The following is a 16,612-nucleotide window of genomic DNA, read 5'->3' as shown; positions in this document are numbered from 1 at the left end:
GGACTTGCAAAGGAAAGTTTCCAAGGTAACTTTTTTGTTCCTAAAGTGGGCATTGTGTACAATGACAGTAAAAAAAAAAAAGAAGGGGGGGGGGGGGGGGGGGATAGCTACCTCTCCAGGAAGAAAATGTTCAAGAAGATTCACTGCTGACCTATTGCCAGGAATGGCAATATTTTGGACAGAAAGAAATTACTGTACATGCACAGTGGGTACTTCAGAGATTATTGGGCTGATCTTTCCTGTTTTTTCCTGTCCCTGTAAGTGTATCACAGTGCAAGGGCCAATGGGAATGACTGTGGTGGCTGACTGAAAAGACCTCATGAAACTTTTAGGTCCAACAACAGTAATCTCGCTTCGAAGTATATGATGGTAATTATCTTAACACTGTGAAATGCACAATACAAATAAGTACTGACAGGGGAAATTATGGTATCTGAAGTGTAAATCAGACACTAGCCCAGTAGATGCGTAAAGATGCCAAAGAAAATAATACCTCAAGTAGCTTTCCATGCTCCTTGTTTCTGTCCAGCTGTAGTGGCTGAAACGTCCCCTGTATCTCAAAGCGTGGAGAGGTGTCACTTGTTAATCTGTTCCTCCTATTGCAAATCTCTGTGGGTACCTGTATCTACCAAAAATTTCTCACTCTCTTGTAACGGGACCAGTCTTGGACTGGGGGCCAGTGCTCCCTTTTCCTTTCCTGTAAAGTGACTTCACCTGCAGTGATGGATTTTGGAGCCACCCTTAGAGCTGAGGTAAATCTTTCCAAAAGGCTGTGGACCAAGTCCTGAGCAGTCAAACAAACCCACCAGCAATTGCACCAGTTCAGTTTAGTTTCTCTGTCAGCCTTTTCTAGGAGATACAGTTTGCTTCAAGGGGTAAAATTTGTTTTTAGAGCTCTAAAACAACACAGAAGACAGGAAGAACAATGAATTAGGCTTGCAAATTGGGGAAAGTTCTCAAGATACTTGAAAGGTTTAACTTTATTAAGGTTGGTATATCTAATATTCAGTAAATACACTTAAACCCAAAGCAGTATTTTTTCTTATGTTAGCTCTGTTCTCAGGTGTGAGAACATCCAATGAGCGCATCTGTTCATTTGCTTGCACATGTTCTTCTCCTTCAAACCTCTCTTGCTGTTTAAAACTCTGTTAGCTGGAATTCCCATATAGGAGAAAGTAGCAGTAGCAGGTAATCTGGGTCTCTCACTTAGAATGCTTTTTAATTTTTAATTTTAATTAATTATGGGAAGTAACAATTAAACTAATGTTGTGGAGGTCTGTTTTCATGTTTGCAGTGAGGTTGGTTGGGGGTTTTTGTGTGTGTTTTTTTGTTTGGTTGGTTTGGCTTGAGGGGTTTTGTTTGGTTTTTGCCTACTTGTTTTGTTTTGGGTTTTTTGTGTTTTGTTTTGGGATTTTTTAATTGTGGTACAGAGTACTTTTAAAATCATGAACTCATGCATATGTCTCACAAACTAAGATCTGGAATTTCTGAAATATCATCCGAATTAGTCACACTTGGTACCAAATAAATTCCTATACACTTCGTGATTTTAATATGGAATAATTATTTATAACACCATTCTGGTAGAATACAGTGTTCATAAACACTGTAATAGAATCCCACAAAATAGAAGGACAAGAAAATTATAAATGAAAATTTTCAACAAATAAATGCAAATATGGAATGACTGTTCTCATCTTGTGAGCTCTAATTACATATCTATGTAGGAAATGATGGGCAAACAATATTGCAATCCATTAGCTGAGATTGTTAAGTCAGCCTTTAGCTGAAGCTCTGGCCTATGAAACCCTTTTTGAAGCTGCCTAGTCCATGGCTATGAATGAGGATGAAACGTTACCTTTGTTGTTAAACACAATGTATTTTTTAAACTGTATTTGAAATTTTAACGGCATTGAAATTCTGAGAAGTGTACAAAAAACATTACTCTGTAGCCAAATGTTTTCATTTTATTTAAAATCTGATTTAAAGATATGTTAATGTATTTCTTATTTTCTTCATATCAAGTATTGGGATCATAATCACAGAATCACAGAATATGCTGAGTTGGAAGGGACCCACAAGGATCACTGAGGCCAATTCCTGGCCCTGCACAGGACCATCCCCAAGAGTCACACCGTGTGCCAGAGAGTATTGTCCAAATGCTTCTTGAACTCTGTTAGGCTTGGTGCTGTGGCCACTTCCCTGGGGAGCCTGTTCCATAGCCCAGCCATCCTGGGTGAAGAACCTTTTACTAAAATCCAACCTAAACCTTCCATGAGAAACTTCAGGCCATTCCCTCAAGTGCTGTCGCTGGTCACAACAGAGAAGAGATCAAAGACCCAACAAGTCTGGGGTTTTCCCCTGTCTTTCCTTGCTACCCTTTGTTTTTATGTAATTTTCTGCTTATGATTCCAAATTATTATTGAATATAACAGGCTTGTCATTCCTGCAGAAGTGGTACTCTTTAACACACTTGGCAAATGTAGCTAGTAATCTGACTGCTGTCCATAGAAGTATAAGGTTGTTAGACTTGTTTTGATTTACTGCTGACAACATAAAAATGTCCTATGACTGTTATGTGTTGCAGAAGAATCTTTGGTACAAGTTGTTTTGAAATGAGCAGCGAAAACACATCAATCTGCACAGACTCAGGGCAAACTCTTCATCATTCACTTTCAGTTTTTGAGACAAATTAATAACAGGTATAGACCTTGTCCATTAAGCCCTCAACCTTCAAACACTGATGTAACACATAAATAATTCAGTGGAAGATTAGGTCTGTGTTCACAAGGACTCTCAGAATGGGGGCCCAGAGGTGAAGAAAGGAAACAAACAGTGTTACCTCACCTCTCCTTGCTCAACACACCACCCCAGGGCCAGTTCTTCTTGCCCAGTTCATGCCAAAGCCACTTTATATTTGCAAAACTAACAGGGTTCAGCAAAAGGAAATATGCCCTTGCTGTACATGTATTCAAATAATTTTAGGTAAGTGCTGGAGTGGACAGCACCACTGCACTCCTTCCCTATATGCTACTGAATAACCCACCTTTCAAACTCTGTCCTTTACTTGAAATCATAAGCAGAAATACAGTTAACCCACCTGTGGTTTCTCAGATAAGCTATATTGTTGAAAGCAGTGCCAAAAGCTATTTATGTTGTTGAAACCTAAAGAAGCATCAATCCCATATTTTTATCAACATAAGTACAAACACCAAAAATCCCTCCCTGTGCTAAGACATCTTAAAGTCAACATGAGGTAATGCCGGCAAAACCTGACTACACTCAGTGTAATCGAGTGCAGTGTTGGGTAGTGGTGGTCCTACCATACAAATATCCTGATGCAATGGTGGGCTTTCATGACATACATATCTTCTAAAAGACCCTTTAGGTAGTTTACCCTGTTGTTTTGATATAACTAAGGAACCCAAGAAGTCACGGTGTATGTATTTCGTTTTCTCAAAACATTCTCATACTCAAATAAAACAATCTGTTTGAAAGGAGCCTTGTTTCATTGCTTTGTAATTCTTCCAGTTGGTAATATTTTCCTTGAGTTATACCATGGAAATGTACAAACACTTCTGAGCTGCACTTCCAGCCCCTACCACACTATGTTTCTCCGTCTCAGTAATTAGTAGCTCTGAGAGATTCCATCCTTTTTTTTTGGGTTAGTGTTTTAGATACTTACTTAAATTTTATTTTCAAAGTTGTAGTGCTTTTGTTCATCAATAATGCATCATAACACAGAAGTGCAAGAAAGCATATTTAAAGCAGTATGTATATATGATGGTGTCAAAATTTTTTGATGTTCACTTTTTTGAGATACTCTGAATTTTCGTCTCCAAGTCATCTTGGTTTCATTCACTGCTCATGAGTGACTTACTGTAAAGATAGAAATACTTTTAAAGGCATCAGATGCAAGACTGACTCAGAATGCTAAGGGTCAGTAAAATCATTCATGGAAATAATGTTCTGACTCAAGAGAAAGCAGATTTGATAACAAGTTTTATCATGGGTTTCTATTCAGTCAAGAAAGAATTGGTTATGCTGAGTGGATAAAAACTTATGGATAAAAATAATTTCCAGTGGATAAAAATAATTTTCGAGTCAATTCTATTTGCAATAGGTGTAAAACTTTCCTCTCACTTTATTTAAAGCTGAGTAGTGCATTAAAAATGATGGCAAGAGAAATGCACATTTAGCACTGCCACCAGGCTGCTAGTGAAGCAGATTTATTTTAAATTCCAGAAACCAGCAGAAAGGTGACTATGGTTTCAAAGATATGCACTGAGGAAGCACTGAGGCACAAGTTTGATAAGAACCACAGAAAAAAAAAAAATCAGAGAATTTAAAAGGAATGGTAAATGTATGCATAAATACATATGATTTTCCTCTTTAGATGTACTTACCGCATATGATCTTCAGTTCTTTATATTATCCTTTTGAGATTTTTTTTCAATGATTGTCTAAATTAATCGCTGAAACTATGAAAACATATTAAGCTTCAGCTGACAGGCATTAAAAAATAGTGTACTGAATACAAATCTTTCTCACTAAAGTAGCAAGGCAAAAAAACCCACCCCACCTTAATTATTCACAGATTTAATGTACTGAAGTATCATTAACATTCTGGGCTCCACCTCAAAGTAATTAAAATGCAGGAAGTCTTAGACTGGAGGTCATTTAGAAAAACACCCATACAGGGGCATGAAGAAGGAGGGCATCTGGAAAAGAGAAGCAAGACATTTTAAGGAGGAAGACAAATGCCTGTTGACTTAGAGGTCCAAAAATACCCCCAGGAGAGCCTTAATTAAGGAGACATAAGATATCTACACATTTTTCTAAAGTGTATTTTATTTGATTGCTTTGTACATAAGCTCCCTGACACATCACCAGCACTTTGAGGCCAGTTTTCAGTAATGTGTTTTTTATACAAACACTTCTGTCAAGCTCTCTGTACTCGTGTTTAACCTTTAACTGTGCTTAAGAAAGCTGATTATCCAGTGTGGTACTTGAGCAGTTCCATCTCAAGGCTTTCTGAAATGGAAGTCTGGTTGGTCAACTTGGTTGAAAACTGGGACAAGTTTGCTTCTGCAGTAGGTAACACACATGCCTTCTCCTTGATTCCTCCAAATACTGACCATTTTTTAAACCCATTTTTTTTAAACCACAATTTAAAATTCAGTTTACTCAGGTCTAAAGTTTTCATTTTATGTCCTCTGACTCTCCTTAGTTGAAATCAATACTTAGATAAATGAGAAATTATTTTCCTTCAGGACTATTTCCCTGAGATTAGAAGGATTAAAATTTCTTCAGCTTAAAAAAACCCTGTTGAGTACCTTATAAGCCAGTGGCAGATTTAGCAGGCACATTTGCCTCAATGCTGTATGACATAGTTGTGACATCTGAAGGAACAACATTAACTAAAATGCTTAGTAAGTGAAAAGACCAGTGATGGCAGTCCCACATAATCTTCTGTAGGTTTTCTTCTATACTCAGCTTGGTTTTTTTTTCAAGAAAGCATTTAAATAGATTAAGTCCTCAGTATGAAAAGAAAGGACAGCTTTGTGATTAAGACATTTGATTTGCATTTCAATTTGAATTCTGTTTCTGCCTTTTTCTTGCATCCTACTGCCTCCCTTAAATTGCCTGTTACTCTTTTTTCTCTTCTGTAAAGCAGAGAGAGTCAAACTTTGGTTTTGCCTATTCGAACTGGGTATTTTCAAAGCAGAAATATAAATTGGAGGCTGTTAGGGTTCTTTATGTCTGAAAATTGCCATTGGGCTGAAAAGTGAAGTTTTCCTGTTCAGTTATCAGAGCCCTCACAGTTTTCAGGAATAATTATTGTGGGTTTTTTTTTTTTTTAATCTCATCTACAAATTTTGCTATTCAAGGAGTTGAAGAAAACTAAATAAGAGCTTTAAGTTTAAGTGTCATGGTCTGCATGTGTTGCACAAGGTCAGCCAAGAAAACACTTGAAGTAAACCTCACTGGATTTACTCAGGTTCAGGATAATCTGCAGATTTTGGTGGCAAGATGAAGATTGCCGGGTAAAATGAAGTGCAGTGACATAAAATGCGTCAATCTGCTGAAGAAAGCTGTGGGTATTAGTGCTGGAAAAGGCAGGGTGCTAGTGACCAAAGGACAATCCAAGCAGGAGAACGACTTACACTTCACAGATTAGCCCCAAGGCATTCCTGAGAGGCAGAAATTTGTAGCTTATGTTCATTTCTGTTGCAGGCAGTTCCCACCTTAAACCAAGTAATGGCACGTTTACACCACTCAGGAGTGTGTGTAATCCAAGGGCAGATCTGGGGCTGATGATCAGTACACTCAGCCCATCTAGGCACGGTGATTGCCAAGCTGGGATCCGAGGAAGCATGCCTGCACTGGTTAAATCTGCCTTCCAGAGAGCTGGCTTCAATAAAGTCTGTTTTTCCTGGATAAAGTTCCAAAACAATGTTACAAAGGTAAACTGCACCACCACTCCTGGTCTGCTTGCTCCCTTGAAACGTCACACGAACATGTTGGCTCAAGTAAAACATTGACTCAAGTACTGGGCTAATTGTGCAGCTCAGATTTCATCAGCACATATAGAAGCAACACATGGCTCTCCCTTTCCTTTCCTTACAGCAGCACTGCCTCTGAAGGGATTGAGTTCACAGAGGGTGATCAGCTGGATTACACAAATGGGCAAAACTGAAGTGATGCTCTTCACTCAAGGGCTTGTAATCATCTGGACATGAAGACTGGTTAGTCTAATAAAAGCTAAATAGTATCCCATGCAGCAAAATGTCTTAGAAGGTACGTGCCCAAAACCACTGTGTGTTTTTCTAGGTACACTGGCTTCATGTATCACAAAAACTCATCACATAACAAGTACTGTGCAGAGATCTCCAACCTCCTCCCAGCCAAGCAGTTCTCCACGGTGTTGCACTGCTCTGGGCCAGCTTGGACACTGAAGCAAACCCATCTGGAAATGACGAGGCAGGTTCCTCTGGCTCAGCCCAGCAGTGCAACACAGCTGTACTGCCCCTGTACCAGCCGGTCCCTGCAGAGGCAGTTCCACTGCTCCTGCACCGTGTTGCCAGTGCTCAACTTTTCAAGTTTACCTAATTTGGTATTTGAAGAAGTATTTGTAGCCACTTTGTCTTCTAGTGTGATATTAAGCATGGTATAAAAAAAAATTCAAAAGAGAACGCAAAACATTGCTTTTGGGACAGCAATAATTCTAAGTATCCAGTACCTGTGAAATGTTTGCAGTGGTTATGTTAGAGTTATGTTCCTTCCTAAAGTCCTTCACAGTTTTGTGCAAAAAACCCCTTTTTGCTACCAACTACCGTTGCCAATTCTACCGCAAGCAGGAACACGACCTTTACAATAGATAAACAGAAGCAGAGGAAGAGCTGCCAAGCACTCCAATACTGCTAATATCTCTCTATGAAAAGTGAACTGTAATGCTAATTTATGGAGTTGAAGATGAAAAGGAGATTTATCCACACCTAGACTATTCAAGTGTAGCAATTCCTTTCAGATCTTAAAATGGAGCTTTCCCTTAAGCCAAGCAGTTACCTCTTGTCCTTCACTGTGAGGAAGCTTTGGCTTGCCTTGCAGAAAATAAGTAGTTTTAGCAAATGAAGACTGAGTTTAAATCTCACATCCTTGCACACAGGGACTAAAATTTCACTTTAGAGGTGGTTTGACAGCTGTTTGAGGGCACTGGAAGTGTGCCAATCACCACAGTTAATAAGAGTGGTATTTTATTTGATGAGAGACCAGTTTCTCCACATCAGAGTATGCTTTAAAGGTACACAAGTTAATGGAAGTCATCTTTGTTGAGAACAGTAGGAAACATCACTAGGGATATATCAGCTTTGGAATAAATTGTGTGGTTTCCTCTGGGTCCATGGCAGCTGAAAGATCTGCTCTCTAATACCATTGTTAAGAGTGTTATACTTTTCCTTTCAAACACAGAAGTGAGCAGTTATTTCAGTAGGGAGCATGATGAATTTCCCTCTCTCTCTAGTTAATATAGCTGTTTTACACTTTCAACATCCATTCCACAGGACAAACAGAGGGTTTAAATCTATTAGTGATTGTTTGTAAAATTTCTTACCATTTAAAAAGCTAAATGCAAGATATTATTGCCTTCTTGTTATAATTTTGCTATCATTAATCATTATGCTTTTTAGGGGGAGGACAGCTGACAATCTCCATAAAATTTGATTAATTTGTATTAATCAGAACTCTTATTCAAACCTTTCCTGGAGTGAATACATTAAAGGCTGCCAAAACCTAATTGTTATATTACACATATTATTACTCCTTTTTGACCTGTTTGGTTAAGAAAGTTTTGGGGTCTTCTAGATTATTTCTCATTGGCTAAGACAAGGAATGGTAGAGTCATGTACCCTGGAAAGCAGCGTGTGCACCGCTCTCCTGCAGGCAAGGGCAATCCTGGCAAGGTGGGTATTTATTTGCTCACAGATATAAACTGCTTTCAGCCAAGGCTCAGCACAGAAAAGTCTTGATGCATTTATTCTCTACAGTGCTGTCCATGTTGTTTCACTGTGTGCCCAGTGTTTTCTTGACCTCTTTCCCTGCTTTTCTGGTGTTCCTGTTTTCCTCTTCCTTATCAAGATGTCAGGCTACAATCAGTTGCTTTCATCTATCACACTATTTCCTCCTCCACACCATTCCTGTGTGTGTTTTTGTTCAGGACATGCCCAGCTTTCACCTGAGGTCCATACTTGGGTTATATTGCATTTAACATAAGAAAGACAAAATCAGAAGCTGCTGAGAGGAAGGGAAAGCAGACAGTCAGGTCTTGTATAGGGCAGTATGAAAGACACTTTTTAAGGAACCAAATGAGACTGTGTGGTTTTTATTACTGAAAGATGATGAACTAAAACCAAGATTGTGAGATCAGTCCCTCTCTTCAAGAATGGAGCAGGAAGGCAAAATTTCTTTACAAGCTCTTTTAATTTCTGGTTTTCTAAGTTCTGCATTTTTGTTTCTTTAGGGATTTGTTTTCATAAATCTAGCTTTCACTTTCGATATTTTTTTTTTCCCTCATGGAATTCCTTACTTCAGGGAAAAGATTCATGGAGATCCATATGAAAGTCCTGGGAACTCTCACCACAGGTGAGTGTTTATAGTGTGGTCTGGGGATGAATTTTGCAAGAAATTTTTATTCAGAAAAATTGAGCAGGCACAGCACAGAAGTTGGCCAAGATATAATAACTTCTCTCTGTAATTATCTTGTTGCCTTTACTCAGTTGCCCTAGATGACTGACTCTGAAAGGACTTCCATGGAAGAAATGAAACTGCCTTTTCTGGCAAAGCAGGCTATAAACAGATGCTGATGGAAAGGTAGGAATGAGCATTTGGTGTCGGAGAAAAATGGATATTCTTGCCCTTTTTGAAGACGGCATCTGAAAGCCTCCTGTCACCCTGCCAGCTTGTCTATCATCTGTCACTTTTCCAATTTGTCTGTCAGCAAGACAGAAGGAAATTGCTTTGGATGAAAATTATTGACTGCGTCTTGAGAAATCTGAATTCAATCCGCAGCTCTGTCCCAGAGTCTCAGGATGATGCTGTGATAATCTTAAAATAGCCTCTGTAAAGGCATCCCAGGCTGCCCTCTGCCAGCCCACTCACTGAAGAGAGAGAAAACATCACTTTTGCATGTGCTTTCCTCTGCTGTCACTTCAGAGGTACAGTTCATACTGCACTTACACCTCCTAACAAATGCAGCTGAGTCTAACCTCAATAGGAGATTTCAGGTGTTCTGTACTACAAACAATTATGCCACAAACCTATGGAGATTATATTTTTTCCCTCCATATTACATGTGGACTGCAGACGGGGAACCTTCAGTCTGGCAGTTTTGGCAGCATGGTCTCACAGTGCTGAAAACTTTTGATGTGTGCCAATGTGACTCAACACCCACAGAGGCAGCCTGTTCCATCCCTGTGATAAGGATCTCTTGTCCTGGGGTGTAGTCAACTCCAAAGGTGTGAACGGGGATTTAAAATGAAAAGAAATCAAAATATATGAAAACATTAGTAGAGTCTTAAAAAAACCCTACAGTAGGCCTCAGAAAACACTCAGTACATTCATACTCCTGAAACTAATTCCGTGTGTGCCAAGTATTCAGGAGCTCTGTGAGCCTTGTCTGTGCAGGGATGAATTAAAAGGGTGGCAAGTTTAAATTTAAATGATAATTTCAGCCTTTCCAGCAGTCAGGATAAACCCTGACATCAACACATAGGTGATTGTGACCGGAAAGAGATAGGTTTCTCTCTCTTTTTACTTTTTCAAAATTAGAAAAAAGTCCTGTTGTTGAACTAGTAGGACATATATCAGTATCAGTTTGCCTTGCATTATTATTTAACTTGGTGCTGCCAAATGGCATACAGGATAGACCTGTGGCAATGCATACCATTCCTCAGACTGGGGAATTGACATCTTTGGGGACTTCAACTTAGCAGATGTCAGCTGGAAATACAACACAGCAGAGGGAACACAGTCCAGGAGGTTCCTGGAAGATAACTTCCTGACACAGCTGGTGAGGGAGTCAGCTAAGGGAGGTGGCTGACCTGCTGTTTGTGAACAGAGGGCTGGTAGGAGATGTGGTGGTCAGAGGCTGTCTTGGGCACAGCAGCCATGAAACAAGAAAGTTTTCGATTCTCAGAGAAGCAAGGAGAGGGGTCAGCAGAGCTACTGCCTTGGAATTTCGCAGGCAGACTTTGGCCTTTTTAGGAGACTGGTGTGATGGTTTGGATTTGGTTTCCTGTTAAATGTCTGAAAGTCACGACAGCAGCCCCCTTCTTCCCTCCCTTCTCCTCTTAGGGCAAAGAAAAAAAAACTATAAAAAATTAAAGAATCCAAAGTCAATCTGTTTATATAAAATATATATATATTTATGTAAATTAAAGTTATATACAGTTAAGATGCTATATACACAGTAAAAGGGGATCCACTCCCCGAAGGGATAGGGAAAGGGAAAAAAAAGGGACACCGAACAGGTATACTTGATCAAATTCAAGAACTATACTAGTAATTAACAAAACAGATCTCACCACTTCCCTTGGAAAAAGCAGGATTGGCAGACACAGCCAGCACTCTCCGAACCCCCCACGTGGCAGGCCAGCGGTCGCTGCAGGCCTCAGCTTTAGATAAGCGAGACCAACGTAAGGACCTACAGTTCCCGACCCTCGTTGGAAGAGAAGAGAGAGAGGTTTCTAATCTCCGACTTATTTATACTCTGGTTTACGTAAAAATCGTATGGAATACTGGGTACTTGGCCACTTCCTTGGTTACAAACTGGTTACCAGGAAGGCCTAGATCAAAACCATCACACTGGTTGACAGACTCCCATGGAAAACAGTCCTGAAGGACAAAGGTGTCCAGGAAGGATGGACCTGCTTTAAGAAGGAAATTTTAAAGATGCATGATCAGCCCATCCCCATGTGCCAAAAGATGAGCTGGCAGGGAAGAAAACTGGCCTGGCTGAAGAGAGAGCCTTGGTGGGAACTCAGGAAGAAAAAGCGAATTTATCACCTCTGGAAAAAGGAGCAGGCAACTCATGAGGACTACAGGGATGCTGTGAGGTTATGCAGGTAGACAATTAGAAAGACTGAAGCCCAGCTACACTTTATCTGGCCACTGCTGTAAAAGACAACAGAAAGTGTTCCTACAAATGCACATCTCCTACCTCCTCTTCTTCATACTCAAAATAATAATTTTCTGAGTCACTGTTATTATATTTCAATCTCCAAAATCATATTGCCAAGCTGCATATTTTCCTTAGTCTCAGAAAATTTTGGATTTTAACATACATAAAAAAAATTGAAGAGCTCTGAAAATACCTTCCATTGGCTGCCTTTTTTTTTTTCTGGTTTCAGTTATGACATTCTCATTCCACTGGCTTTCCTGACTGCAGATGGTGCTTATTGGATGTACAGAAGTGCATATATAATCTTGAAGTAAAGTAGCACCTTTAGATGCAGCCCACCTTTGATATAACCACTGACCATGGTTCCAGTCTAATTACAGTGTGGAAGATTGTGTCTATATAGCCTTTGTCAGAACAGTTTCAGAATATTTAATGGGCAAATGAGGTCTGTAGTGTTTCCTGGTGGACATCAGGATCTTTTGAAGCTTTGCTGGAGAAGTAGACGTTATCTGGCATGTTGTTGTACTCCCTTTTCCATTCCACTGTGTTAACCTACAGCAACACGTGTCTTAGTAGAGAGAATGGTTTTGAAAGACACCCTGAAAAGAAGGCTAATCTAGTGCCTGATAACAGCCTCTGGAAGTTTAACTTGTTGATAAAAACAGTGTCTATAACCCAGATTCCTTGTGCTGGGCTCTGGGAACTGCCCTGGTAAAGTCATGAACAACTCATGAATGACAGTAAGACCAGTGTCTTGGAAACGGGAACTAAGATTTTGAAATGACTGAAAACATGGATTAAAAAAATTAAGCCCAAGAATAATGCAGTAAAAGAAGACCATACCCCTGGAAAGGTAAACTGCTGCATTCTCCACTGTAGTGCAACAGTTACCTATGGTTGAAGTTTTTGCCTCTGTAGGTAGTATTCGGACTATGTTATTCGGACTATCTTATTTTATTAGTGTGAAAGGAATTTTGGCACTGAAAGGACTAATGAATTAAAGTCTTGTTGGGGAAGAAGTGGGAAGAGACATTTACACAATGTGGACAGTGTTTGTTTTTTTTCTAATTAGGGGATTTCTAATTAGCTTTGTGACGGTAATTTTTTAGAGCTGGTATGTGTTTTTTGACTAAATGTAAAGGCAAGTTGCTTAATTCTTAAAATGAGTAAGACATTTTAATGGGACAAGTTTAATTTTAAAATATTTGATATATGTGTAAGATATGCTATCATGAGGTAAGTGCAAATGAAATTAAACCAAAACAAGACAGGACACCAAGTTTATTGCCAGGTGATATATAGCATCTCTAGCTAATTAATACACATGGAAATTAGGCAGGTTGAGGATAAAGAATATGTCAAAGAATCACTTTTTGGAGTGATTTCTGAAGATGATGTCATCATGGCTATCATTTGTCTTATTTCTACCACACTGGGTGTAAGTATGGAGAAGCTCCTCTGGTTTATAAAGTTATCTTGGATTTTAGCAGTAAAGATGGTTATTCCAGATTTCATTTGACTGTTTAAAGAAGCAGATCTCATACAAGCTCAAACTTCATAAATTAGAAACTTCACTAAACAACAGGGTTAGCACATGAGAACCTCAAAGATAAAGCAAATACGGGCAAAAAATGTTAGAAGGAGTATTGTTTACATCTGGCTCATAAGTTAAATGCAGCAAATGACTCGTAAGTTAAATGAGAAGGAAGAAGCAAATAGAGCTTTCTTCCTGTGGGAGAAAGAATTGCTCCTCACTTATTTCACTCCTGCTTGGACTGGCAGGGGTGTCTACATCTCAATGCCAGTCTCTCCTCAGAATGCGAACAACTTTGTACAGTACCATACTGAAAAGGACACGGTGGTAACAGCAACCATCACCAGCAGCAGAACTGGCAGTGTCTCCTCAAACATTCAAGTAGCCTCATTTGGACAGTGAGCTGCAAGGGTTCAAGGTGTAGAGTTTGGCCCCTGGATAGGTAGGCTCTCTGAGCAGCTTTTCATGCACACAGGACTACAACTTGCACAAGCCCACCATGACTAACTATGCCACATGTAAGGCTTGGCAGTAGTGGGTTTTTTCACCAGGCACCTCTTTATGATGGGCTTGCCCGAGGAAAATCCTGTTTGAGCCACATGTTTATGGATACCCAGTAGTTAAGCTCTGCTCCGTGCCGTGCTCTGCCTCAGCACTGACCTGGTATCACTGATGTGGGAAATGACCTGCACACGGAAACACGATAGCAGGGAAGTTTCTCTTGGGCTGCAGGGAGTTCCAGACCAGGTTGCCCTTGCCTCTGATCAACCCCTGCCCAATAGCTGAAAATGTAGCTCAACAGTGGGAGAACCCTGACACATGAGAAAACATAGCAAGGCACACATTTCACTGCCTCTCTTGGCTCTGGATAAATATTGCTTGATCCCCCTTTTAATCAGACTGCACAGATGAAGTTCCTAAAGCTGGAGTCTGTGCCTACTAAAATTCCCTTTTTGCTTTGCTTGCTATGACCTGACAGTTCTGGTCCCAGCATACTTTCTGCAGAGACCAAATATGTTTATTAATGTGACTGTTGGATAAAATAGTAGCAACTCCCAAACTCAGTAATATGAGCAGGGGTTGAGAGAGGACTATGTGTACCTGTGAGCATAAAGAGAAGCAAGGAAACCCAAGACGCTCTACTTGTTAGAGCACTTAAAATGTGCTGCACATACCTTATAAACTCCAACCAGCTCAGAAGGAAAGACTAGATCCATACTTGTCCTGCAGGAGGAGGAGCGTGTGTCCATGTGGGCTGCCCACACTCCTTAGGAGGGGCTGCAGCACTACAGTCTGCTTGTGCTTGCCCCAGGCAGGGGAAGGGACAGGGCTGGACACATCCACTTTCCACCAAGTGTGGAAACCTCTTGTCAACACTTGTGCCAGGTATTCACCTCCACTAGGCGCCCCATGTAGTCAGCCTTGCACAGGTAGTGATTTAGCTCCTACTCTGTCCTTTTAAAGGATTTTCCTCTCCTTTAGGGCATGTTCAGAGTTTGAGAATAGGTGGTACCTTTGCTAACCTGCCTTAGTCCTAAAAGAGAAAGACAGGTTTGCAAAAGGGACCACCTGTGGCAGGGCTACCTGCTCCTAAAGGACCAAAGGGTACTGAGTGATTCCACTTGAGCTGTGGGAGATCTACAGTTGGCATAGATGAGTGACCCTGTGGCTTGTGGGACATTTATCAGACAGAGGCTGCCAGATGAAAGGGAAGGATTCCCTACCCTTTTTGTAGCATTTTTCATCTCTGTCTCTTTTTTATTTTTTTTAAATTCTGTCTCCTAAAATTAAAATCTCCACCAGATGTGAAGGAATGCCTCTCTTCCATCCCTCTCTCCTACAAGATGGTGTGCAACTGTTCCCTGGGGACAGATGCCTACGAACTCCAAAGACTTTGCAATTAAGCATTTTTGCATCACCTGTTTGTTTGGCAGGAGAGCAGAGTGTGGTGGCACTGCCAGGGCTGGGTGGCCCTCTCCTGGCCACACCTGGCCCATGCGCTTGTCCTCAGCCACACACTCGGCTGCAGCCCCTCACTGAGCCCAGAGTCCCAGCAGCCACGGCACACATGTGAAATAAAGGAAGAAGTTCAATCTATCTGCTTCGGGTTAAACAGGTTGCCTCCATCTTAGTGGCATGATAGAGATAACGACAGCTTCCTCACCACCTGCAAGATGAGGTACTGTTTGTCACAAATCAATGTATAGAAGTATACTGAACACTGCAGATGGGATCCAACTCACCTAACTTTGGTCCCTCAGGTCTTTTGACACCTGTTCTGTGTTAGCATACCTTATAGTCATTCACTTGGTCTCTTTCAGTTTAGGATGAGGGGCTTTCTAATGCTAAGTGTTTCTCTCCACTTCAGAGGCAAGTAATCAATTCCATCCAGCAGAATATAGTCAGGTGGCTTTCCTCCTACCTTGTGAAAGCCTGGTTGTTCTCTTATTTTCCACAAAACAGCCATTCTGGTGAAGGCCATCACACTGCCTTAGTGTGGAAAATGGCATAGATAATAGCAGAATTGGGGCTCAAATCTCTTTAAGGATAAGGGGGAATTTTGTCACTACTGGAATCCTTTCCCTTCCTTCCTCTCTCCCCTTTCTCCTTCTCCTGTCCTTCCTTGTCTCTCTGAGTCAGAAACTATTCAAGGCCTGTGAGCTGCCTCTTTTGTCTGGAAGCATGGCAAATTCTTCCTGCCTTGATTTTAACTATTAAAGACAGAAATATTTGAAATACAGTACTATGACGTGTCTTTCATAAAGGCTGATGAGTCACATAACAGGGAAAAAAAATCAAAATACCTATCAATGATAATTTGCTGGTGGAGTTTGCAAGTGACATAAAAGATTGTGCAGTGCTAAATAATGGAAAGTGTAGGTCACTGTTACAGTATAATCAGAATTGTTTGAAGTGATGAAATTCAAAGGTTTATGTTTTTATAACATCACATGTCACAGTGCCTGTAGGAACACAGGAATTCCCATAGCATTAGGAACTGAGAAACTGCAACTGTTTCCAGTTGAGCTTAATTACTCAGAGCAACCATAGGGTCAAAAGCATGGCCCCAGAAGAGACAAACCCCCAGCCAGGAGATGAAACCATTGCCCCCTCTTCAGCCTGAGCAGGGGTGTCTGTACAACTCCACATACGGTCTTGCTGCCCCTGGCTCCATAGAAGGCTGGAAAAACAGAGCAGATATAAAAGAGTTTAAATTTTAAAAAGGAAAATCAGAGAAGTGGAAAATGTGCATTCTTCAGGAAGAACAGGTATCCATTCGTATCTCTTATACAACAACGAGTTAAGGGTGTGAACAAAATTTCTAAGAACCCACATGAGAACAAAAGTTTAAGAGCTCTCAGACCGGTAGGATATAATGAGCTGCCAGGACTGAAAGGAGA

The 16,612-nt window shown here is 40.5% G+C and overlaps 2 protein-coding genes across 3 annotated transcripts in view; one reads left to right on the top strand and one right to left on the bottom strand.

Moving 5' to 3' along the window:
* GRPR (gastrin releasing peptide receptor) overlaps positions 1–4,541 on the bottom strand; it is a 99,966-nt gene extending 95,425 nt beyond the window's left edge. The window contains exon 1 of one of the 2 annotated variants that reach the window (XM_050331944.1): positions 4,407–4,541. In XM_050331944.1, coding sequence (XP_050187901.1) covers positions 4,407–4,411 — 5 coding nt within the window. In that variant the 5' untranslated portion in view covers positions 4,412–4,541. The remainder of the gene's footprint in view (positions 1–4,406) is intronic. The other variant, XM_050331945.1, reaches the window with a different exon arrangement.
* RBBP7 (RB binding protein 7, chromatin remodeling factor) overlaps positions 1–16,612 on the top strand; it is a 436,269-nt gene that overhangs the window by 400,806 nt on the left and 18,851 nt on the right. The gene's annotated exons all lie outside the window — the stretch shown is intronic.

The sequence above is a fragment of the Myiozetetes cayanensis genome, unplaced genomic scaffold, assembly GCF_022539395.1.
Source record: "Myiozetetes cayanensis isolate MyiCay16 unplaced genomic scaffold, myiCay2020 scf5-8, whole genome shotgun sequence".
NCBI classification, from domain to species: domain Eukaryota; kingdom Metazoa; phylum Chordata; class Aves; order Passeriformes; family Tyrannidae; genus Myiozetetes; species Myiozetetes cayanensis.
The sequence above is the reverse complement of the archived record's forward strand: the minus strand, read 5'-3'. Positions and strand labels throughout refer to the sequence as shown.